Raw genomic sequence first — 24,807 nt, forward strand, 5'->3', positions numbered from 1 at the left:
AAAATTGTACTTGCTTCCTGTTGATGTTTTCATCATTTACCAGATTTAACTTATCTTTAGTTGTGAATGAAATGTTACTTTGGTGTTTATTTACCACAGGATAGAAAATATTTTAAGAAAAGCAAAATGCTTTGCTGTTCTTTAACGCAAAGAAAGACAACACAATCTAGTTATTAACAAGTAAATGTTATTGGGACGTTGGGACTTCATTCTGATTAAAAAGTGTCCTTAAATCTCATTAATGACAGAAACTGAGGTTTGGCACCCACAAAAGTATTCTTTACTGGCTATAGTGTAGAACAAATCTTTGAAGGCATTTTTGCCAAAAACCATGAGAAAGTTGTGCAAATCATCAAGGCTTTTTATCCCATGTGAGCTTTTAACTTGTTTTATAATAAAGAGGAGAACTCAACAAGGGTATTTATCAAGCTTAATAATGTTCCTTGCAGAACTATGGCCTTGAAACAGACAATATGAAGAACTTGGTTCTCAAGCTGCGAGGGTCATCCAACAATCTGCAAAACTACATCAGCAGCCGTAGGAAAAGTTCAAATTATGATGGAAATACCTCTCGTAAGCCCCCCAATGAATTCCTCACTTCTGTTGTAGAGCTTATTGGTGCTGCTAAAGCCTTGCTTGCCTGGTTGGACAGGTAAGAATAAATTGGTTATATTTTAATTTGCTGCTCTAATGAATTGCTTCTCTTTGTAGAGCCTTTCCTAGATGCTTGGGTGTAAAGATCATAATGTCACTAACCTCTTTGTTTTGTTGTTGCTAGAAGACCTCTAGTGGGTAAATTTAACCCAGGGTATCTATTCTTGCACTTCCACTCTTGCTAAAACCAACAAAACTGTTAACATGGCACTCAGAATGGTATTTGTAAAAGTATGAGCGTTCCCTTTTAGGTCAGTTTCTCAAACACATGGTTTTCCCAGCTTCTAAATTACCATTGGCAGGTCCCTTCCTGAAAGATGTTTTAGTGTTCTGCTGAAATCATGGCCTTAGTTATGTGATTCGAAAACTGAGAAGTGGGAGAGATTATCCTTCTGCTGGTGTTTTTTTTTTTTTTTTTTTTTTTTTTTTTTTTTTTTTTTTTTAATTGCTTTTTTTGCCTGGAAAGAGCCAGAGTTATTTTGTTATAGCTGCAGCAGGTCAGGTGCTGGCAGGAGTGCAGTCTATGATAACAGATGAACATAAATTCTCAAAGCCCTTGCTACCTTTCCTGAGAAGGACAGTTAGGAGAATAACTACACAGGGCCTGGCAGCAAGGAGCACTTTTATCCTTTATCCTGCTCTCAAGCAAGGAGTTGATCTGTGTCCAGGCAGTGATGTTAAGTTTCTGCCTCTCACCTGGTCCTCTCACTCTCTTGCTGGCAGCTCACCCTAAATTTTTACTGTAACTCACAGTCATCAAAATTGCAGGCTTGTCCCTTTCCAAAACTGCTATGGTTATTTTTCAACTGTTCTTTTAGGTTTTGCAGCTGTCTGAGAGGTCAGAGGTAGGATTCTACAGGCCCTAAAGCTGCCCTACCTGTAATGATTCTTCTCTAAGTCTCACTGCACCTCTGTGTGTAAAATGTGAAAATCTATTTTTCTTCTTTTTGAGAATCATTTTTTCCCTGTCCAGTCAGGAAATTGGAGGTCTACTCACTGGTAAACCCAAGGACAGGGCTAGAAAATTCCTAGTTTTGGTGCAAAAGTGGAGCAGGACTATACAGTCAGGAGTATTTACACTGTAAAACTATCCTCACACTTGTGTCAATGTCAGAGGTGCAGCACTTACTCTCATATGCTCTTCCTCACTGGTAAGGTAGGATGGGAGAAGGCTGGACCCTCCAATCTAAGGGGAATTTTCTCTTGTTGTAGGACCCCATTTACAGGTATTGCTGACTTTTCATCAATGAAGAACAGAATCATTCAACTCTGCTTGGACCTCACTACTACTGTTCAAAAGGTCAGCTGATTTCTTTTCCTCTCTGCTTTCCGAAAGGGAAGGAAAGGGGGTGTTTGGGGAAGTAATGTGCTTGCTTTGTGCTGAGTGCTTAATTAAAGACAGTTCTGGGAATGAGAGCAAACTTTTAACTTAAAACATTTATGAAGGTCAGTTTCAGCTGTCTGTTTCTGAGTCGTGGAGTTTTTTTGTTGTTCTCCCTGCCCTTCAATTTAATTTCCAATTGTGGTATTGCTGGCTGGATCTTAAGTGCGGGAGCTTAAAGGCTACTCTTATTTTCATGAGCTTTACTGTCTTTGAAACAGTTGATCTGCATTTGAAGGTTTTCACATTCCAAGCAGCATGTTGAAAAACGGTTATCAGTGCTAACTCTAAACAAAAATTTGGCTCCTCTAGTTTTTGTACCTATGTTTGCAGACTCCATAGATCTTGTCCCATGCAGGATGTTTTAGCCATCAAATGGGAAATGCTGCATGTGATGGAAGGAGCTGCCATCTTTATGATACAGATCCCACTTGCCAGACTGCTTCTGCTACTGCAAGACCAGAATATTTTTCAAAACTTTTTTACCAGCTGTATGATGAGTGCTTGTACAGATAATAGCTAAAAAGATGTGTAGCAACTGTGGCAATCTTGGCAGTTGACATAATTTTACTCTTTGAATAATGCTGCCTGTTTTTGACCCTGTTGTGAGAGTGTGGCACTGCTGTGGCTGTGCAGCTCTGTCTGCACACTTCAGTGACTGCCAAACTTGCTCATAACCATTGTTCTCTGCCCATACAACGCTTGAACTCTGAAGGGCCATTTCCTGTGACATGGGTGATTCCCTCCCCATGCTGAAGGGATGATGCCAAAGGACAGAAACATCCCCAGTTGTCGAGCTGTGATGCCACCCAGTTATGTCAGTTGTGAGAGGGTGGTGTCTGGGTACCCCAAGGTGCACACCCCTGCTGCTCAGTGCCTTTCTTGCTGGGGTTCTCCATGTGCAATCACACAAACTCAGTGATTTACAGCTACAGATGTGCAGGTTGTGCAGTGCAACAGTACATGTTTCTAGCAGCAGATGGTGTTCACCCAAGAGTGCTACAGGAACTGAGATAGGAGATTGCTGAATGTATTAATGAAACTGCTAAAAATGGTGTCTAATCTTTCTGTTAGATCAGCCTTTGATAGCAGGAGAATGGAAGTTGTGAATACAACCCATGCCTTTAAAAAAAAAAGTTAGACTATTTCTCTGCCAAGTTGATATGGGCTATAATAAAGGATGGGATTGGTGCATATGAGAAAAGCATTAATCGAAGAAGAGCCAACGAACACAGTTTTGTCCTGGGATGGGGCACATATGCTAGGATAGTCTGAAGGAGCCCACTGATGTGGAAAAGAGATACAGTTGGAAAATCTTTAGGAGGATGTTTAGACTTCAAAAGTATTTCTTATTAAGGTATATAATGTAGAAACAGGTGGTCAGTTGTAATGGTGAAGAAGAGGCCAAAGTGGCTCTTGTGGAACCAATGCTGCTCTGCATAATCATAAATGATGCATAAAAGCATATCATAATAAAGCAAGGCAGAAATGCAAGAAGATTCTTGTTACCTTTGATGATAGCTATATAAATTCAAGGACAGGATTTTACTCCCTAAAGTTCCATGCCAAACTTTAGGGCTGAAATAATAAACAGTATAAACAGAAATGAGTGGGAACAGAAGGACTTTGCAATATTGAGCATTTTGGCTACGCGATGATAGATGGCATTTGCTATTGATTTGTGCAGATGTATTTAGCAGACAAAAGGAGGGGAATGCCCTCCACAAACTTCTCCAACATGACTCCTTCTTAAGCTTATTAAAATGTTTGGGGTTTTTCTCCTTGTAGATATTGTAAATCGTGTTTTATTATTTATGTGCTATTTTAACTTTTTGATCTGAGAATAATGTAATTCTCGAGTTCAGCACTTCTTGCAGAAAACAGTGATGACTTCTGTAGATTTTTACATGTTTCAGTTCGAAGACTTTTATACTTGGGCTGTGTAAATAATGCCTTATGCGCAGTCCTCTGCCCTTCAGGAATGTCATTGGTAGGATAGTTTTTAAAAAATCACTTTCCCTTCTATTTTTAACAGTCTGCTTTAGGTCCATTTTCATGCCTGGGGCAGAGGAGTACCTGAGTTGTGTTTATCAGTGTGAGGCAAACACATCTGCCTGGCCTTCTGAGAATCTGATTTAATTATGCAGGGTTCTGCTTTTCTGGAAAAGTCAGCTGCTGTAATTGAATCCCACATTCTCTTAGTTTTCAAGGTTTGTTATTGCTTTCTACCAGGGCCAGAAAATAGTTGCTTAACAGTCCTTTTGAGCCCTACTGGGTGAAACTAATCTGACTAATCCCTGCAGCATGAATAACTCTATTTGAGGTTAAAATGGAAGTTTTGCAGTTTTCAGAGATGATTTGTTTCCATGTTTATTGGTTAATGTAGGGTTTTTGTTCTTGTTCTGTTTTTAGGATTGCACTGTGGCTGACATGGAAGATAAAGTCCAGACTGTGGTAAGCTTATGTTTCTGTTGAAACTCAGCTGTCTACATTCACATTCATTTTGGTTGCTTCTATGCTGGCTGTATTGACAACAGCTTTTCAGTCCCAAATGCACAATGCTTATCATGCAAGTAAACAGTACTATGACTTGTTTAATGAATATTCTTTATTGTAGAGGAAATCATTGGAATTTCAGCAGATGGATAGTGTGCAGTGATAGCATGCAGTCAAGTATTCCTTAAAGTTTCATTACACATCTATATTTCCAGGAGAATTTAACCTCAAATTTTCAAGAGAGGACTAGTATTGGAAAATGATCACAGGCTAAATAAACCAATTATGGCTGTGAAGTGCATTTAGCGCCTTAATAAGCAAATGCTCTGCCTTGTTATGCTTCTTCATATAAAAGAACTGCCCTGCCACAGAATTGAAGCTCTGTACTTGAGCTTAAGTTTCTAGGGTTGTTTGAAGCAGCCTTGTGACCAAACGCAGAGTGTAATGGAATGCTTTTTATATTTTGTAACAGTTAATCATCGCTTCCTGCTTTTGACATGAACCAGGCTGTGCTCTTTGATAAGGCCTTCCGGTAGCTCATAGATGCTTAGGAATTTAGTAGCACAATAACTAAAAATAATTTTGTTCATAAATAACGAGACCACGTAAAAAAGGGAGTTTTCTGCATCTTTCTTTTTCCATTTGTGCACACCCACACTGGAAGTAGCTATTGTTGTTTGGAATTCCCTTGTTTGAGCAGTTCCTCACATTCACACTTAAACATTGTTTTGATTTATTTTATTGCTGCTTTATAAATCTGACGTAAAATGAAACAGAAAACGTTGGAGCTATTGTTTCCAGGGACCATTGTAATCCAAACCAATGTCTTCCTATGACATAGCTCCCCCACATTCTGTAATTACATGTGTCTACTTTGACTGAAGGATTGAAGTTTCTTGTGGAAGGTGACTTTCCTTGCAGGTTCCCAAACTGTTTATTACCTAACTACGGTACTGTGGACTAATCTTCTCTCCCCTCTCCTTTAAGATTTTTTAACCTACTTTGAGTGTCAGCCTTGCTTCAGTTGATGTCGAAACAGAAAACACAGTGGGACATAATGAAATTTGTGAGTGTAGAGAGGGCACTTATTTTTTGACCTTTTTTTTCTTCTTTTTTTCATGTTTAATTAGACATTCTGATAGTTAACATGCCATTCTGCCTCCAACTTTACTGACACACATGCCAAGGTCAGAATTAGCCTTTAGTTATAATGTTGGCTTAGGATCAGTTATGTTTTGGTCAAAAGGAAATATGAACCTTGTCTGTGTAAGCATTCCAGAAGAGGTCAGTTCAGAGACACAGTGGAGAGAAGTACTGCAGAAGCACTTAAGTGCTGGATGGTCCTACTTTATGCTGTAAGGTTTTGTGTAGATATGTCAATAGCCACCACATCAATTTTTGTGACACGTGGCCAGTTGTATTCTTATAGCAGAAATACAGAACAACATGAAAAACTCTCAATTGTTCCCCCAAGGAATCATAAAAATGTTTTAGTATTTTAATGAGTTCTATTTTGGTTAAAGCAAACACACCACAAACCCAATTTTTTGCTGTATTTTGTGTGTTTATTTTTTCAGACAGAGGATGTGTCAGCATCTGTTAGTGATGGTAAGGTAGCACTACTGGAAACAGATTGTTTCTGTGTTACAGTAAAGATGTAAACGTCCTGTAGAACAGATCTGTACAAATGAATCTTCTATTTCAGTGATTTTAGAACTCATTTCCTTTACACCTTCTGAAAACTGAAAGAAGAAGAAGCCGGGAGAGAATTTTCCTAACTGTTTTCTGTGTGTTCTCATTGCAGGCCAAGACTTTAAATGGCATTTGTGATAAAGCCATCCGATCAACTACAGACCCACTGATGAGCCAGTGTGCGTGTCTGGAGGAGGTCCATTTAACCAACATTAAACCTGGGGAAGGCCTGGTAAGAAACAATTCTTCAGTGTCCTGATGTTCCCAGTATTTAATAGGTAGCCCTGTGAGCCAATGCAAGTGTGTATTTATAATAAGATACTTCAAAACCGATGATAACCTGTGGGGAAAAGAAAGAGGCACGAGAAGGAGTCCTAAGGTCAGGTGTTAGGTGGTGTGCTGGAATGGCTGCCAGGGACAGATATGCACATTGATAGGCTTGATCCCAAATAATATTTCTGATTCTAAATTGTTGAAGATTTGTGTGTTAACCAGGATATTGGAGAATTTACAAATGCTTGTGAAGCTAGTAGTTTTATTTTTTCAGGTTACCATAACCACTTTTTTTTCTAGGGGAGCTGGGAGAGGGAGAAGGCAATGAAAAATGATGTTTGTGTTTTGAAAGGTGCTTTTTACGTGTGCTTATAGCAAGACTGAGATGAATGGGAGAATTTTTGAGGTTTGCTTCTAGCAGGAAAGTGAGATTTTTTTTAACTGTTTGGCCATGTCTCATTACTGACTCTTGTTTGTTCAGTGGATTCTGCTTAGCTGAGTGCTGGTTATGAAAAACTTATTTTGAAATCTTGGTGCATTTTTGGTGTAGAGAGCAGATGTGTTAAAATTAATTGGAGGGAATTTAAATTGTTATATGCATTTGCATTCACCCCTAGCCCTGAAGGCAGGAGAAATGAACATTTTTAGAGAAAGCTGCACAGTCTTATTGCGCTATATAGTTTTACCTAGACCAGTGGATTTGACTGAATCAGTCATGCATTCTTGAAATTATGAGAACCTTTTTGTTAATGCACAGGCTACATGGAAGCAAAGTCATTCTTGCTTGGCCTAAGTAAGAAAGAAGGAGGTGGGTGCACCCAATTGGATACTGACAGGAAAACAGGCAGGGAATTGCCTGGAGAGGAAAGGTCAAAAAGTTCATCTGTTTTTCCACCTACTTTTAAAGCAAGTGTGGTAACTTCATGCAGCTAAGCTGCTTTCAGCTCCTGAGTAACCAGTTCTGTACTTCTCAGTGTGAGTGTTTCTATCAACAGATCTAGAAAGGAAAAGTAGTTATGTATTTGTTCATAAATTATGCAATCAATATGCTGGTCACGTCCTGTGGGAAATCTATGTAATTATTAGTTAATAGCCTGTTTGTGACTTTTAATTTGGCGCTCTTATAGTCAACGCCGACTTCATCAAGTTTGTCCTTGTGTTCACACTCAGCATTAACACACAGAGCCACAAATACTCTGCTGGAACTTTTAGTCCTTATGTAAGCATTGTGGTTATGAGGCTGTATGTGTATTGACTTACCAGGAGAAGCTGTAAAAGAGCATGTCAGCAATACTTTTAGCCCACCTGTGTGAGTCTGCTCTGTTTGGACAGAACTGGTGGCCACCTAGTAAAACCTGTAATTCTCTAGAGCAGGATGGGTAGTAAGAAAGTAAAGTTCTATTCAAGGCCAGAGATGACAAGGCAGCAAAACCAGCAGTGTTTGGTATTACCAAGCAGAGAGCATTTCTAAGTCTCATTCCATACACTAGGTGTTTTAAGTCATTATAAATAGTACAATAAATTACACTAAACGTGATCTGTGAAGAACTTCAGAGTGTTGTAATATTAGACCACACACTTTTCTAGGGGAGAATATATGAATAGTTAACTAGTTTTAATAATGTTTTGAGTCTGTTGCCAACAGTGTTTTAATCAGATAAATTGTGTGGTTTGTTTTGCCTTTAAACTTGTTTTTCGTTTTTTCCTTATATTTAGGGAATGTACATCAAATCAACTTATGATGGATTGCATGTAATTACTGGAACTACAGAAAATGTAAGTGCAGCAAATGTAGATTCTCAGACAGTAGCTTTGATTGAGTTAGTTTGACTTAATACTTTTTGTTGTTTTAGCCATGACTTGCATGGCATTACTGCTTTGAACACTGCATGATCCATCATTTGTTTATCCACAGTTTGTAAATATTTTGTGCCTGCATGTTTCACTGTTAGTCCAATTAAACCAGTTTCAGCAAGTACACAAATTACTTCAAAAGCTTGGCATTAAAGTAATTGATTTAATAAGTTACTGTATCTGCTGTTCTGAGCTCTTATGGTATCTTGCTTGACAAAGTCTTGGATGTATTTGCTCTCCACTGGCAAAGGCAATCTCCCCTAATGGGAGCATTTAGGAGGTAGTGTGGTAAATTCAGTAATGAGTAATGAAATCAATGATCTGTCCCGTGACAAAATTACCTTGCAGAGTAAAAAGGCTATGAACAAGAAAGACTTTAACAGTGGTCAGCTGGAAGGAAGTAGTTGGCAAGAGAGGCAACTCGTTTTTACTGCAGGTGGTTCCTTGTTTTATTTGTACACTGAGTCCTTTGTAGCTGAGAGTTTATTGAAGGCTTCTGGGCAGCCCTTGAAGGAGTGGACCTCTAGCCAGCAGCTGACGCTGGCAGGTGATGCTGTGGTGTTTTCAAACAGGCTACTACTGTCCAGGAGCAGTGACTGAAAGAAAAAAAAAGCACAGAAACTTGGCTTTTGCAGCAATGCTTTTTTCCCCTGTGAATAGGAAAGAACCAGTGGTTCTAATTGTTCCCCTGCCAGGTCCAGGGACCAGGCAGGAGAGGGTGGAAATCTGTGCTTGCAGTTCAGAGTGCAGAGTGAAAGCTTCTATAGCTTTCATACTATTGCCCTGGCATAACTCTGTATAGGATCTGCTACAGAGATCACATCCACTTTTACAGCAATTTTAACATCTGATAAATGCAGAAGAATGTAATGTTGACTGCTGACAAGCTGCTTTTGCATGTAGCTCTTATTTTGGGTCTCTATTCCTTCTGTAGCTTTGAGTGTTGACCTAAGTGTCAGCTTTTTGTTATCAACACTGGTTCTTGCTCTGAGGAAACTTCTTTGGAGCTACAGAACTTGACAAGTGACTGAGAGATCTGTGAACAACTGATGACTTGATGGTGGTGTAGTATCATTTAGATGACCCAGGCTGGATCTTAGCTCAATTTTCTTGCTAGATTTGGGATGGTATTTTAGTAGCTGGTGTATGGGAATGCAATGGAATTGCACCCCTGAATTGACAGTACTGAACAATGGAAAAGCTGGGGAGGTCCATTTGGTATGGGTCAGCCAAGAGGATTTCTGAGTTATGCCTTGTATGTGTCACTTTCCATGTCACGTTTGCCTAGAGATAAACTTTGCTCTTTCCTCTCTTCTCATGATGTGATCCCAGTGCTGTGACCTGTCACTTGCTTGCAGGAGTTCTCTGTGCAAGGGTCCTCCACCCTCCCTCAGATGAGCTGTTGGTCACCCAAAGGACAGCTTGAAATGAGCTTTGTTTTTCACAAACTTGACTCTGTCCCAGCATTTTTTCATGATCTTGGTTGACTCTTGTATATGCAGCTTTTGGCAGAGGCATTTCCTCTCACAGGAAGCAAGAAGACAATGAAGAAACGAGGTTACTCATGATAGCTGGAGCCTCCCACAAATTCCCCATGTTTTCTTCCTTTGTTGCACTGTTTATTCTTACAGTTCTTTCTCATAGCAAAGTTACTTGAGGTCTAAAGGTGTGATGAGGTGGAGAAGGGAGTCCTTAATCTGAGTGCTTAGTTCTGCAGTCACTAGGAAGATCTGGCCTGCTGCCTGGTGGTTAGTCATGGGATGGGGGGAATGGGAGGAGTTGCTGTCCTGTGACCAGGGTGCAGCATGTACCAAGGTAGTGTGTCTGTGTGCTTTGTGCATTGTCAAGGCTGGTAGGAGTTGGTGTGTTATAGCAGTGAGAGTGTTTTTTAATAACTGCAGCAAAGGCTGGTGCATTGCACTAGCTGTTGATAAATCTAAATATTGACATACTTACCATTTTCTTGCTAACGGCTCCCCAGAGCTTAGGTTTTGTTCCAAGAAAATTGTATTTTAAAGTGTATTATATTAGATAGGTATTATTATTATTATTATTATTATTATTATATAGGTATTTGAAAAATACCTGTCTATGCAAGTATTTTTATCTGCTGACTTTGGTGATTCAGGCTGGCCGTTTCACATGAAAGTCACATGAAGCTTTTATTTACATTGGGAAACAAAAAGGGAAAGTGCAAAGGACCTATCTTGTGGATTGGAGGAGTTTTGGTCCTTTGTTCTTTACATTCAAAGTCTTAATGTATTTTTTAAAATATATACACATTTATTTAAAAGCTGTTTAAGATGATTATTGTGTTAGGGCAGAAATCCTCATCAGTCCTCTTTCATTACTATCTAAAACTATAGTACAAACTGGAGGGAAAAGGGGAGTGGAGAGTGTCCCATGACTTAAGTACAATTTGGCCTGTAAACAGGTGGAGGCTTCTCTCTTCCCCTTTAGTTTCCCCAGTATAAAAATAAATAATTTGATTAATTCATTTACATTTCTCAAGTCATCAGCAGATGTGGAAAATTATATATAGTGAAGAGCATTGCTGATGCAACCTGTGACTTAGATTGGTGGGGGTTATTATGGGAGGGAGGGAGACCTGCTGCAGCTCATGACTCTTGTTTTCCTCATTGTAGTCCCCTGCTGATCGCTCCCAGAAGATTCACGCTGGTGATGAAGTGATCCAGGTTAATCGGCAAACTGTGGTGAGTAACTTGCAGCATTACAGACCTTCCCCTGTGCTTGCTCTGCACCACAGGGGCTGAATGGATGAGGCCAGGAGACAGTTCTGATGTCTTCCTTGTGAAATGTCTGAGGCTTTTTAACATTTTATTTTCTAGACAAATTTTATTCTTTGCAGTATTTTGATAAAATAAATTTACAGTATTTCATGTTTAAATGTTTTATGCATTGTATTAAAATATGTTGCATTTAAGGCTTGTTTTAAAATGCCTTGTTACAATTCACTGAAATGGAGATAAAGAGCTTTAAAGCACACCCCCCCCCCCCCCCCCCCGCCATCCATTAATTTGTAAATGATTGTCCAATCATTTGCATCTGGGAACTGGGATGTAATGATTATATTTTTGCTTAGCACATTAAGCAATGCCTTTCATTGTGAGAAAGAAACATGACAAAAGTAGCTCACTGTGAATCCCTGTGTGAGTCAATTTAAACATATCCATGTGTCCTTTTGGACTGGAACTGAGATATAAAAAGCAGTGCTTGATATCTTAGTATTTAGTTTACAGACTAAGTAGAGAACTTGGAAAGAAAATCAAGAACCTTGCAAAAAAAGAGCTTTCCAATTTTTTTTAATTCTTAAGATGGCTTTTTTTGGATCCCTTATCTCTTCTACATTTATGTCCAAACAATCAGTCTGACTTGGGAGATTTGGGTTTTTCTTGTTTATCTGCTTTCAGAACAGAAATACTAAATAAAGGATGTCTTTATTCTTTTCCAGGTTGGATGGCAACTAAAAAATCTGGTGGCAAAGTTGCGAGAGAATCCTGCTGGAGTTAGGCTGCTACTTAAGAAACGTCCTACTGGCTCTTTTCATTTCACTCCTGCTCCACTGAAGAACCTGCGCTGGAAACCACCCTTGGTGCAGGTGAGGATCTGCCAGCTCCACTCTGATCTCAGGATGGGAATGCCTTGGTTACAGCTACAAAAAAGAAAAATCCCAGAACTGTCTCAAAGTGCTCATGTTTGAGTATAAGTCAAAGCAGGTTAGGTGAAATGGCTGTCCTCCTTTGGTTCCTAGATAAAAGGGAAAATGTTCTTCTCTTTTTCTTTTTTTTTCTTGCAACTAGATAATGCCCTCTTGGTACACAAACGGACTAGGTGTGCTGAATATTTTAATCTGTGTGTGTGGTACCGAGAGATCTTATCTGAGGCAAAACTGCTGATATGTATGGAATTTATCAGCATGGAGCAAGAAATAAATGCTTTCTCTATTTATCACAGTAATATGTTTTTGCTGAAATAATTTAAGATTATTCCATGTATTTGTCCTCTTTTTAGTCTTGTGAAGGGTGAGAAAGTGTTTTTTTTTCAAGAAATTATTTAATCTTCTTGTTTAAATAAGATTTGGTTGTTGGGCAATTCACAAATTGGGTACTGAGCAGACAAAGAAAGTTACGTTAGTAATTCTTAAATAACCATATTGAGGAGTGGCTTGTTGTATTAGGAAACTTAGGGCTTAATGCTTGCAGGAGCAAGCAATCTAACTGAATTAAAGTTACTTACTGAAATTAATAATACCAGGGAGAGTTCCCCCTCCTCTTCCTGTTCTAATCCAGGTCTCCCTACAGCAGTGGGAATAATTTAAACCTGTGAAATGCTGGTGGCTGTTACAAATCTCCATGAAGGCAGATTTCTCTCAAAGTGGGTAGAAGGAGCTGAGGTGGGCTGGTTTATTGGCCATGCCCAGCAGTGTTTCCTTGGGGGAGGGAGTGACTCGAGAGAAAGGTCTTTGAAACCCTTTCTCTCCTACAGGCAGACAGGAACCTGGAAGGATGCTGAGAATATATAGATGTGAGCCACAATGATGAGCAATGCCAAATTTATTTTTAGTTTGCCTCCCTAGTCCTAGTTATAGCCATTGATCCAATCTGTGGTGAACTTTACTATATTCCTGTCTGTGCCCCAGGCATTATGGGAATGGAATAAATGGAATAAAGGTAGCATATGTCAGCTTCACAAGGCTTGCTAATCATGTCTGTATTTAACAAATTGCATTCTTTTAATACATCTAAAAATAAAAGAGGGGGTTTTGTCTCAGTTGCTTTTTTTGTCTGTGGAATTTACAGGAAAAATAGAACTGGAAAAAGCAAAATATTCTTGAGCAATGCATTACTCATGATAGGACTTCTGTGGGAGGTCCTGTAAAGCTAGCCAAGATTGGGGGTGGAGGAAAATGTGGATTCTAAGAGTTTTTAAAGTGTTTGTACATCCCCTAGTAGTTCACTAGGGGATGAAAATGATGCTGTTGATTATTAAGTTATCTTTTTGTGAATGATAAATGAATGTTCAGATGTTTGATAGCTCTTTAACATTTCAGACCAGTCCTCCACCAGCTTCAACTCAGGCACCAGAAAGCACCGTGGATACCTCACTGAAGAAGGAGAAGCCAGCCATTTTAGATCTGTACATACCCCCTCCACCAGCTGTTCCATATTCTCCTCGGTAAGCAAACAAATGTGCACCACTGAACAGAAACCTCCTTCATTGCACTTGTTTCTGAGCTGGCTTGCTGTTAGAGCTCTGTGCAGACTAGCTTGAGGAAGCTGCAAATCTCAAACTTTCTTCTAGCTGTCTAAATGAGTTGGATTGCTTAAACTTATGCTTAAATGTGTATACTACCAGGATTGTAACAGATTTTGTTACTGGAAGATTTATTGTGTGCCACAGAGAGCAGAGTTGTTCCCAGAACATGGACCGATGTCATCTCTGGTTTTGTTGTGGAGTTATGTTTCTGACACTGTTTAAATCCAACTGCACACAGCAAGAAGTAATTTTGGTTCCTAACATTTTTCACTCTTGGATATTTTCTGTTTTAGCAAGCTGAGTAACTGTTGTGGGAGTTAGGATAGAAAAGAATGTCACGTTAAATGACGCCTATCACGTTAAATTTTTAAACTTGGAAGTTGTTTAAAACAAATATGTTCCCACTGAAGGGAAGGGAGAGGCAATACATCAACTTTTATTTTATTTTTTTATCCTGTGGTGTAGGCTATAAAAATGCAGACCTGTGTACACAGTGGGAAGGGGGAGTGGTGTATATGGTAAGGCTGACTGTTGTTTGTTCTCAAGTCCATATTGACTCATGCCAGAACCCTGCCAGCTGATCTGGGAATGTGATGAAAAAAAAAGTTTTCAGGCAAGATGTGAAAGGCAGGTCTGCTTCCTGGCCTTCCCTGACATTTTGGGTTATGTGTACATAGCCCAGCAGAGAAACTGTGACCTTTTGCTGCAGGGCTTGTGGGAAGGCACTTGCCTCCTGTCATGTAAGGGCTGATACAGAGACAGAAGTTGTGTTACTGCAGTTTTTGGATCAGGACTGGGAGGGGGGGCTTGCTTAGGTACAGTCTCTTTACTGAAGTTAGACCTACCTTGACCTGCTCTTGCCTTGCTTTTATGGTTGCACATGCTCAGTTCTTATTAAAAAAAAACCAAATCTTTAAATCTTTTGGCATAATAACAAGCATAGCAGATGAATGCCTTAGTTGTTTCTTCAAATCATTAAATTTCAAGCACATTAGTGAATTATGTCCATGTGCTCAATTTGTTTATCTTTCCTAAAGAGAAATAAAATTATTTTGAGCTTAATATACCTTTAGACCTGAATCCCTGTTAAAAAGGACAGAAATCACAATACGAGCTGTAAAACTTGTCCTTTGTGATGTGTGGAAAGGGAAAGGCATCTTGACTTTGACTTTTAGACGAAGCAAATGAGAGAAGCTATGTCAGGCAGGAAGAGGAGAAAGGACAATTCTTTTGCTTTCTGTTTTGCCGTTTGTTTTGACCTCTGCATGTTTTGCTTTTCTCTTGAAATTGTGGTGCATTTATGTGATGGTTGCTTTTTTTTCCCCCCTCTCATCATCCTGTTCTTTTCCCTTCCTGCCACAGATCTCCTCTGCTCCACACTGGGAGTCTGAGAGCAGTGTTTGGTTTCCCTCCCCATGGCACAGTCTCCACATGGTGGTGGTGTAGGAGAACTGGTTACTTCTGGTGTAATACTTGAGTGCAATTTTTGGTCTCTGCTTCTCCATAAATAGCTCCTTCCTATTCACTGAGCTGTAGCATTGTTCTTGCTGGAGAGCTGGACAAGTGAGGTGTGGCATCCAGGGGCTGCTGTGAATGCTGGGATACATGTGTGCTTAGACAGTCAGCTATGTGTTCTTATGCCTGCCTTGACTAATTGTTGCTTCAAGCAGTAAGACTGTAAGATGTAGGAAGGGGAAAAGGCCTCCATGCAAATCTTAACTTGAAGGATAGCTTCTCTTCCAAAAGTACTTTTAAAATTTAATCAAAATCTTATGCATGTATATATACACACACATGCTGTGAATCTGTTACTGAAACTCTCAAGCATGGAGAGAGAAAATGGTAAATATTCAGTGACATTGGACTATTCAGATTATTGGACTCCTACAATGACTGAAAGGCAGAGTCCCTCAGATGGAGGTAATAGGTGTTACCATTACAGATATAGAGATGGATAAATTTATGTAGCACTCACGAGTCACTATGTACTGAGCAGGCAGTGATCAGGGGCCTTGATACCCTCAGGACAGAAAGGTCTCATTTATCAAAATCTTTTGCAGGAGTGGAGCCTCTAGATTTCTCAGTGTATTAAATTACTGCTTCGTTAAGAGTGAATTACCGTGAGGGGGGTAGCTTTTCTTTCTCACTGTTAAATATAATCAAGTTTTCAATCACCTGACTTATTTGGGGTTTTTCCCCAGCTTGTTTGCAGCACAATGCCAGTTGTCACAAGCATGACCTGCTGGTAGAAGGATCATTCAAACCTACTCATGTCTGTAGCTTTAAACTCTTTCAAGCCACTAACTGAAGTGACATGTCCTTTCAGAGATGAAAAGGGGAGCTTTGTGTATGGAGGAGGCAACAAACGCAGTCAGCCACTACCTGGGTCCAAGGGTGCCGAGTCTCCCAATTCTTTTCTGGATCAGGAGAGCCGAAGGCGAAGGTTTACTATTGCTGATTCAGATCAGCTGCCTGGGTATCCCATGGAAGTGAACATTCTACCAGCCAAGATGAGAGAAAAAACACAGTCCTACGGTGAGTTCATTCCTCTCTTGTAATCACTGTTGTGATAAAGGCTTTGATCAGTCTGAAATGATTTGTCTGGGAAAACTGCTTGTCAGACTTGATTGATATTAAGGCCATTTGTACAAATTGTGAATGTGAAATTCTACATCTGAAATAATGTCTCTTAAACGCTGTTATGTCTGTAATGAATATCATTCAGCTGGGGTCTGCTGCTACAGAAAGCCATTTCCACATGTGTTATGGTTATAACGTTATGTCCACTCCTGCTTTAAATGAGCAAGAGGGTGGTTGTTTAATCTCAGCACACTGATTTCTTGTATGTCACCGGTGGAAGTATCTTCAAATACCCTTTTTTCTGTAATTTGAACTCCTTATTGCTTATCTCTCATTTTGTTTAACTGGAAAAAGCAAAAAAATTAAAAATATGTTTCCTCAACTTTATGTAACTCCTCATGACCTATATTGTCTCTAGGAAAACCTCGTCCTTTGTCAATGCCTGCTGATGGAAGTTGGATAGGAGCTGCAGAACCCTTCTCTAGACCACGAGGATCAGGGAGAAAAGGCAAGGATTTAGGTTTTATCCCTCATTCTTTTCCTCTCCACAATTTCCTTGGGGTGAACTACATGGAAGTGTTTAAATTAGGAATGGAGGATTATGGTTTGCATATTTCTGAACGGATGCAAGATGACCATTGTTGGGTTTAGCAGGAATGCCAGATGGTAACTGTGAAATTTCTGAGGCTATTCAGTGATGGGACTCATATCTGCCTTAGACTGGTAGTGAGCATTAAAAGTTAGCTAGAATGACTAGGGCAGATCTGTATTTGTGACTTTATAGCACAGGTTTACCATTTTGCTTTTACACACAGCCTTTTCCCTTTCTACTGCGTTTGATATTGATCGTGAAACTACTTTTTTGCTAAGTCTTTCTTTTTGTTTAGCTCACTGTGGAGGCTGTTGAAGAAGTAAGCTTGTTCACAAAATGTAAAATGTAGGCCTTTTAGGAGCTGCTTTTTGCTGCTGCTGCTGTTAGAAAGCAACATATTCTGCAGGCATCACTGAATGGGAGAGAGACAGAAGCTCATAACATTTTGTTTGTTTGGATGGCTTTTTTTACTTCCCACACTGTTCTCTTCCCACCGTTTTTTGCATCTGAAAGACTATTTGAGTCCTGTTAGTGTGGAAATAAGGATGACTTGTTTATTCTTGGAATCAGTTATGAAAAGTAATGTCTAATTCTAGGTAAAATCAAAGCTGGATTCTATTATTTTCATGTAAAAGTAGAAGTTGATAATGAGAAGCATCAAACTGGAGGTTTACTAACAGAGTGATCACCAGGTGGCAGGGCTGTTTTTTATGTGTATGGTTTGTTGTTTGGTTTTACTTTTGGCTTTGTGTTGCCTTTTTTTAATGCTTGAAATGTACCTATGTGCTGCAGGCTTGTATTTAAGCCGTGTTGGATCAGAACCAAAGGCCTGCCTAGTCTAGTAGGATGTCTTTGGCAGCAGCTGCCTTGGTCAGGTGTCTAGGGAAGAGTAAAAATAGAGAGAGCATAATGAAACACTGGTCAAAACCAGGGAGGGAAGTGCTTACATCCTCACCTGCAAAATTAATTTCTCTTGTCCAGAGTAATTTGTAGCTTTTAAATTATTCATGAGTTATAGTGAGAAGTTTATGGATTCAACTCTGGTCTCTTCAGAATTTTGAATAACACATTAGAAGGTTTGTTACATCTCACCTATGATAATGATTTGCATGAAGGTAGTCTGTATCAGCATTTTTGGTGTGTGGGAGTCTGGAATATAACAGTCAATTGGTATCTCCTCTGTGTATGGATTTATTTCATTACTTGTGTTACTTCAAAAACATTAAAGATGCAAAAAGCTGTGAATCTATTGATAGCTGCTTGTGTCCAGGTGTTTTATGAACAAAATCCCAGATTTAGGTATTTGAAGTGTAACCAGAATACTTTTATGAAAATAGAAAATGTTAATGGAGGGTTTTGAAGTCAGCAATAATAGGTTTTCCTCCTCCTGTTTGTACAGGTGAAGATGTCCTCTGCAGGTACTTCAGCAATGAGAGGATACCCCCAATCATTGAGGAAAGCCCCTCCATGCAGCACCCTCTCTCCAGGCCAGTGTCTGACAAGCAGTTAGTGAGAGGAACGGATTTTATTCGAGGCAGCAGGTGTTTTATGAATACAGACCTCCACAACAGTGCAACAATTCCTTTTCAAGAGGAAGGTGCTAAAAAATCCTCGGTTACATCATCCACAAAATCCTCCTCGGCAGAGCCCTCGCTGCTGGTCAACTGGATCACGAGACTGAAACTGTTGACTCATTGACATGTCCTCAGTGCTGTTACCAAGTGCCTTTGCTCAGACTTCTCTTCTTTGCAGCTTAACTGACACACAGTGACTAATGCAGTGTTCTTTTCCTGGAGAATCTTACACTTTTGCCTTTTCGTTTGTAATTTTTGATGGATCAGAGGGTTTCACAGTGCAAGGAGAGAAGGAAGACAAAGATCGAGTTCCTCTTCCTGTCCAAAAACTGAAGGCATTTATTCCCATGGAAATGAGTAAAATTTCAGTGAGGTAGAGGCCACACGTGACCTGGAAAACACGTAATGACTCAGAGGAAAGCATTGCATTACTGTGAAGCCCAGTGGCACTTTAGTTGTCTGAATGCTCAGAGGCTGGTGCAACTGGCAGGGTGTCAGAGTACACAGAGCTCACAGAAGTTGTCACTGTCCCAACTGGGAAAATAAGCAGGGAAACAGCAGTTTCATGCAGCTTGGTGATGCTGTTTCAAGTACTGCGTGAGATCGACCTTGTGAGGAAGAAGTAGCGTTACTGTTCTTTCTCTGATATCCAGAGTTCCTATGAAGTCTTAGGAAGAGAGTTCTCTTATTCAGAGATTTTAGGAAGTTGGACTAATTTAATTATAAATCAATCCAACCTTATATATCTAATCTATTTTATTGAAATCACAGTACAAGTAAGGAGCACTGAACAGCTGCAGTGCTCATCTGTAGAGGTATATGGATTGCTACAACATGCCAAGGAAATGCATCTGTAGAGGTGGTGAAAGAGTATATATTTTTTTCCTTAATTGTTTAAGAATGACTTGCTGTTAACCAAAGTAACGTTTTAAAGACAGTCCTGTTGGACTTATGAGAACTTTTACAGTGGTTCAGTTTTTGAATGATGTGTTGTTTTTATGAAAAATATGTGCTATCATACACTACAATTGTAAGACATCTTGCTATTTTCTATATAGCTCTAATTTTTCCCCTCCAGAATTTTAAAGTAGCATTGGGTATTTTGGGAGGAAAATAAAACTTGTTTTAGGAAAGAGGAGGATATTAAAGAGGTATTGTTTAAGAAGGAATGTACATAAGATTGTTAGTATGCAAACAGTTGTGTTTAAAGTTATTTAAATGTTAAATATAGTTGTATATATTTTTACATTTAAACAGATAGTTTGTACCTTCCTGTATTGAAGTATTGGGCACAGCTTAGTCAAATGAAAAGAAAATAAGATTTTGTATTACCTTCTAATTATAAGACTAACTATTTTTGTAGATGATACATTGCCAACAGCCTCAACTCCTGGTCTTGCTGAAAAGAAGGATTTATATTTAATAATTGGTGGGGAAAGAGGGAAGTTAAATGTTAGTTTGCACTTAGGGCTGAGGCAGGAATCACATGTGATAACAGGATGTTAAAAACACACTAATTCTGTCTGTGAAGATGTCACCATTCTGCTGCAACGAGCTGATGATGATGTGCTACAGCCCCAGAGAGAGAGACAGGGTGTTTCATTCACTCCTTAATTAATTATGGTTGATTGTGACTGGGGAGGCTGGTTTGGACCTTTCTGATCAAAGCAAATATGTCTGTCTTCTGCCACTCTCCTCCACTCCCCGAGATGGCAGTCTGTGCTAGAGACATGAACTGCTGCTGTGCAGTTGAACCCTACAACAGTTTGGTCTTGCCTCCAAGAAAAGGGCTGAAACTGCCATGTTGTAGGCTCTGTGGTGTGGTATAGTCCAGCCTCAAAAAGGCTGAACTGTTCTAAAGCTGTTGTCTAAACAAGACTTTTAAAAATGGAAATCCCGCTCATCCTCAGTGTCATGTTTTCTGTACTTCAAAAAGGAATGGGGCCATCATGCTTGAATTCTTATTGTGTATAGTGAATATAGAGGATGCTCTACAGTTTAGGGGTAAAAAAAAGTCCCACAGATCTAGGAATAAGTCACAGCTGATATCCTTCTGGCTTAACCTGCAAAAAAATTCTGCTATTGTGCAAAAACTTGGCTCATCTCTTGATATTGAAGGTATGTGTATCTATCCGATCAAAAACTGTACCTAGGCTGACTTCCCTAATGAGCACCATGTACATTTCCAGATATCCTGCCATGGTGCAGTACTCTACAATAGTCTGAATACGTGGTCACGGTGGCAAGATAATGTTAATTGGAGAAGATCATAAGTATCACAAAAGTGGAAAACAATATTTCGTACTCATGCATATATGTATAGTGAAGATCGTGCACTTGTGAAATATTGAGCAGGCTTCTGTTGTAGTCTGTAGAACATGTAAAAGCCAATACCTTTGGTTTCTCTTACCTAACCATTGCAAAAAAAAAAAAAATCCTATTTTGGATGGTAATGTGTGAGAGGAAATAAGACATAAAAATGAACACTAAAAGCTTGTAGAGACAGAGTGCAGGGCAATTCTCCAAGCCATGTGTTTCCTCTAGTATTATGGACAATTAAATTAATCAGTGTTTGAATTCTGGATGACCAACACAGTACTGAGAGTATTATGCTAATTTTGTGCTGATCAATGAGCCAATAACTTTTCCTTCCTCATAAGCAGTGCTCGTTTTAAAAACAACATGCTCCATACTCCTGGTGTTCATTGAACAGAAAGGAGAAAAAGTAAAACTCCAAAACTTAAACAGACCAGGAAACAGATGGTGAAGACTAGCTTTATAGTTGGAGAGGATAAAGAATTCTTGCATAAATGTTTCTTTAGTCCAAATCTTGTGTCCTGTTTTATTACACTGCCATCAGGTAGTCTGCACAAACTGTTCTACACCTGCAATCACATCCTGAATAGACCAAATTAAACCCCTCATCAGGCTTTAACTTAGATCTTGATGAATTCAGCTCAAACCTTTTTTTTGCAGGTTTTACTTCCCTAGGAGATTTCCTGCTTTCATCATTCAATTTTTGGAATATCTTACACACGATCTGGGCAGAAAGGCTTTCGTGCACATGCATTCTCAGAAATGCCTTTGCCAGCAGGATTCTTGGAGGAGTGTGAATGTTGGCTTCTGCTTGTGTTTTCTGCACTAAAATATTCATCCCCCAATTTTCACTGTACATCATAGTGCACCATCTCAAAATGTGAGCTGGAAATGCTCGTGGGCAATTGGAAAGAAGTGTTATGTCCTTTGAAGTAACCTTTGTCCTGCTGTACAACTGTGACTTCTTTCTTCTCTGTAGCCTGAGCTTTACTTTCCTGTGGTTATGGAGCACATGCTCTTTCTGGCTGTCACATAAGAATGCTTTTGTCTCTTTGCAGGCTCTAAGGTTTTTATAATGGACAAGAGCTCTTGAGGAAGCCACTGACTTAACTCAGCATATTCTGTGATTCACTTAAAATGTAGAAAGAGCACTCAAACTTCGGTTTGGAGAATGAAAAAAAGAGGGGTCAGGCTAAGCTATATGTATGGGTCTGTGTTGTGTCAAATGCTGCTTCAGCTGTGTGGCAGTAACTCTGCAGACACACCACACCACTGCAGGATGCACATTTGTTTCTACCACTACATTTGTATGATGCTAGAATATGAAACAAGGGCAGCCTTTCAAAGCAGTTATATATAGTTCCAAACATCACACTTGAGCTATAAGATGACAAAAGCAGTCAAGAGCTGCTGTCAGTGTGTCACTTCACCAAATTCTGCTGCTTGTGCTGCTGTTGCATCAGTTTAAAATAGTAACCTCTCTTTATCCTGTTGTCTGCACAATGCAAGTCCCTAACCATCAGTTTTGTCTTCCTTTGTGGTAGTTAGCAACTGCTGGTAAGATTGCATCATTCCCACAGGGCCTTGTTCAGTGGTCCAAAAGCTCAGTTTGGGTTATTCTGGACTTGGTCCAAAAGTGGAAAGTCAAATTTAAAAACAATATTACTGCTCCAACATCACTTAGAGTTGGGATTTTTTTTTTATACATACTAAATGTGAAACAGGCAGGAGTTGTCTGTTGCATATACTTCGCCAGTGGAAGAAAAAAATGAAGATTACATACTCAGTGGAGGAAAAAACCCCAGACCTTTGGGTGTCTTCCAGTTCCTGCCAGTGGGAGAAATGTGTTTGTTTTAGCATGACATAGAATAGATGTAAACATTTCTTTTTAAACCTCCCTGTGTGGCCACCTCAGTTATTCAGGATGATGTAAGCCACTGACTTTCTCCCTTAAGTGGTTATGGAGTTAACCAACATATTTTTTTGGGAGAAGACAAAAATGTCTTAGGCAATTACATGATTGATTAACAGGGAAACAGGATTGATGGAAACAGAGTAATTAACCATAAAATAAGTACCAGGGAGTGCCAAGTTATAGGGAGAATCCTTGGGGTCAGTTTATGATTGTGGTTTCTGTTTGCTCTCTGGTGAGGGCAAATGTTCTCTATTGCCAGACAGCATCCAAGGAATCAGAGGACAGGAAGTCCAGTTTACTGTGCCATCTTCAGCTGAGAGGGGTAGTTGCTTGTGCTTCTTTGGTTTGTTGGTTGGTTGTTTCTGACACACCACACCCTCCTTGGTAAGTGCAGCCCTTTTGCAGTACAAGTGAGCCAGAGGAGGAACTGTTGAAATGTACCTGTGGAGCAAATCTGACAAGATCCTGATGGATCGCTGGACTGTGCTGACTGATGGTGCTCAGCCACCACATGTTTAGATGTGCTCTGGGAGTGCCTTTGCAGGTGAGGAATCTCAGACCCTCTTGTCTTTTGTTTAGAGGCTTTTTTGTTTGGGCAATATTTACTGAGAGGCATAAAATATGCCTCAGTCTGAAGTGATATTTCATGTTTTGACTGTGTATTTAATGTTTTGGGGTTTTTCCCAAGTAATTACATGCTTCTCAGTGCTACTTATTAATGTGTTTTCCTCTTTCATCCCCCATTAGCCGTTTTCAATGTTACTAATGAAATCCTCCCATATTCCCAGTGACAACGTTTATAATGCCAAGTAGCCACAAATGAGCCATAAAATTTTAATCTAAACTGTAAAAGAGCCCCAACCAAACAAAACTCCATAAGCAAAACACAAGAAGAAACACTTTTTCTGCCTTGTGAATAACAACTTCATGAATGATAATAGTAATGAAACTGAGGATTTTCATCCAGGTAAAAGATCTGCCAAACTTCAATGGCTGCAGCTTGGGTGATTTTTTTAAAAAATTTATTACATAGTAGAAAGTGAGAGCTGTCATTCAGGTATTGTAGATTCTGGCAGAGCAACAGTGGTGTTTAAATGTCTCCATAGAACATGACAAAAGGCTTTCTTACGTGTTGCACAGTTTTAGCTGAAACTATTTCCCACATTACTGAATGTCCCATTGAACATGCAGAAGTCTTAATATTGTTAGGCTTAGTTCTTGACAACTGGTTTCCAAGGGGAAGTTGGTGTAAGTTCCTATAAGTAGGATGAGAGCAAAATAAATGATGTCCTAAATTAATTATTTCCCTTTTCCTATGTCCTTCTTCCTCTCTGACCTTTCCCTCCCTACATTAAGGGTAAGGGACTCTCCAAGAATGTATTTCACAAACAGCTATAAATCCATTAATATTTATAGCATAATTAATTTGTTTTGGTGTCTGAGATAGTTTTGGCTAGAGCCTTCCAGCAAAAATAGTGCTGCCCACAAGATATTTCCAAGTTCTTAATTCATATAAGAATTCCTCTCTGCTTAGTAAGCTGTTGGCTTTGAAGTTTGAAGCTGTAACTTTGAAGTTACTTAGACCACCACTCCAGGTGGTCCTTGGTCCTTTAGGTCCAGACACATCAGCTTCTTATAATTGGGTAGGAAGAAAGGTCTGGTTTTTCTCCTCTTTTAGAGTTTTGTAACACTGGATTCATAGGTTGCATTGGAGAGATGGGTGTGGACCTCCTGCCTTTCCCTGCCTGCCCTCTCCTACTGTGTGCAGGGAGAAGACAAGGGGAAACCCATCAGCTAAAGTAGCAGCCCCTCTCTTCCCTCCCTCATGCTCAGGATATGAGTGACAGGCCTCTGAATGAAAGGCTAATGGGACGTGATACATGATTTTCAAAGTTTGTTTTCCTGTGGAAATGTGGGAACATTGTGGAGGGATGATGTGGAGGGAGCCATTGTCTAAAACCCAAAAGGTTTGGCGGCATATGAGCTCACAGGCATGTTTCACCTAGTGCTGCACAGAGAGGCATTGATTGAAGCAAAGGGGACAAGTGAACTGGGGCTGTCTGGGAGAAGCAGCGAGGCAGATACCCCGAGGTGCTCACCCATGGGTGAATCTGGCCACAAGAAATGCATTTGACCTGCTGCTGACCATGGCTGACTGCTATGCTTGGAATGGATGTGGTCTGTGTGGGAAATAAGTCTTTTA

The 24,807-nt window shown here is 39.7% G+C and overlaps 1 protein-coding gene across 1 annotated transcript in view; it reads left to right on the plus strand.

Moving 5' to 3' along the window:
* CNKSR3 (CNKSR family member 3) overlaps nt 1–21,201 on the plus strand; it is a 54,858-nt gene extending 33,657 nt beyond the window's left edge. Inside the window, exons 3-13 of the mRNA XM_083857708.1 lie at nt 450–652; nt 1,867–1,954; nt 4,448–4,489; nt 6,336–6,455; nt 8,213–8,272; nt 10,996–11,064; nt 11,823–11,969; nt 13,422–13,546; nt 15,954–16,162; nt 16,626–16,715; nt 18,199–21,201. Of these exons, the coding sequence (XP_083713834.1) occupies nt 450–652; nt 1,867–1,954; nt 4,448–4,489; nt 6,336–6,455; nt 8,213–8,272; nt 10,996–11,064; nt 11,823–11,969; nt 13,422–13,546; nt 15,954–16,162; nt 16,626–16,715; nt 18,199–18,497 (1,452 nt within the window). The 3' untranslated portion in view covers nt 18,498–21,201. The remainder of the gene's footprint in view (nt 1–449; nt 653–1,866; nt 1,955–4,447; nt 4,490–6,335; nt 6,456–8,212; nt 8,273–10,995; nt 11,065–11,822; nt 11,970–13,421; nt 13,547–15,953; nt 16,163–16,625; nt 16,716–18,198) is intronic.
* The last annotated feature ends 3,606 nt before the right edge of the window (nt 21,202–24,807 follow it).

The sequence above is a fragment of the Zosterops lateralis genome (assembly GCF_965231275.1).
Source record: "Zosterops lateralis genome assembly, chromosome: 3".
Classification (NCBI taxonomy): Eukaryota; Metazoa; Chordata; class Aves; order Passeriformes; family Zosteropidae; genus Zosterops; species Zosterops lateralis.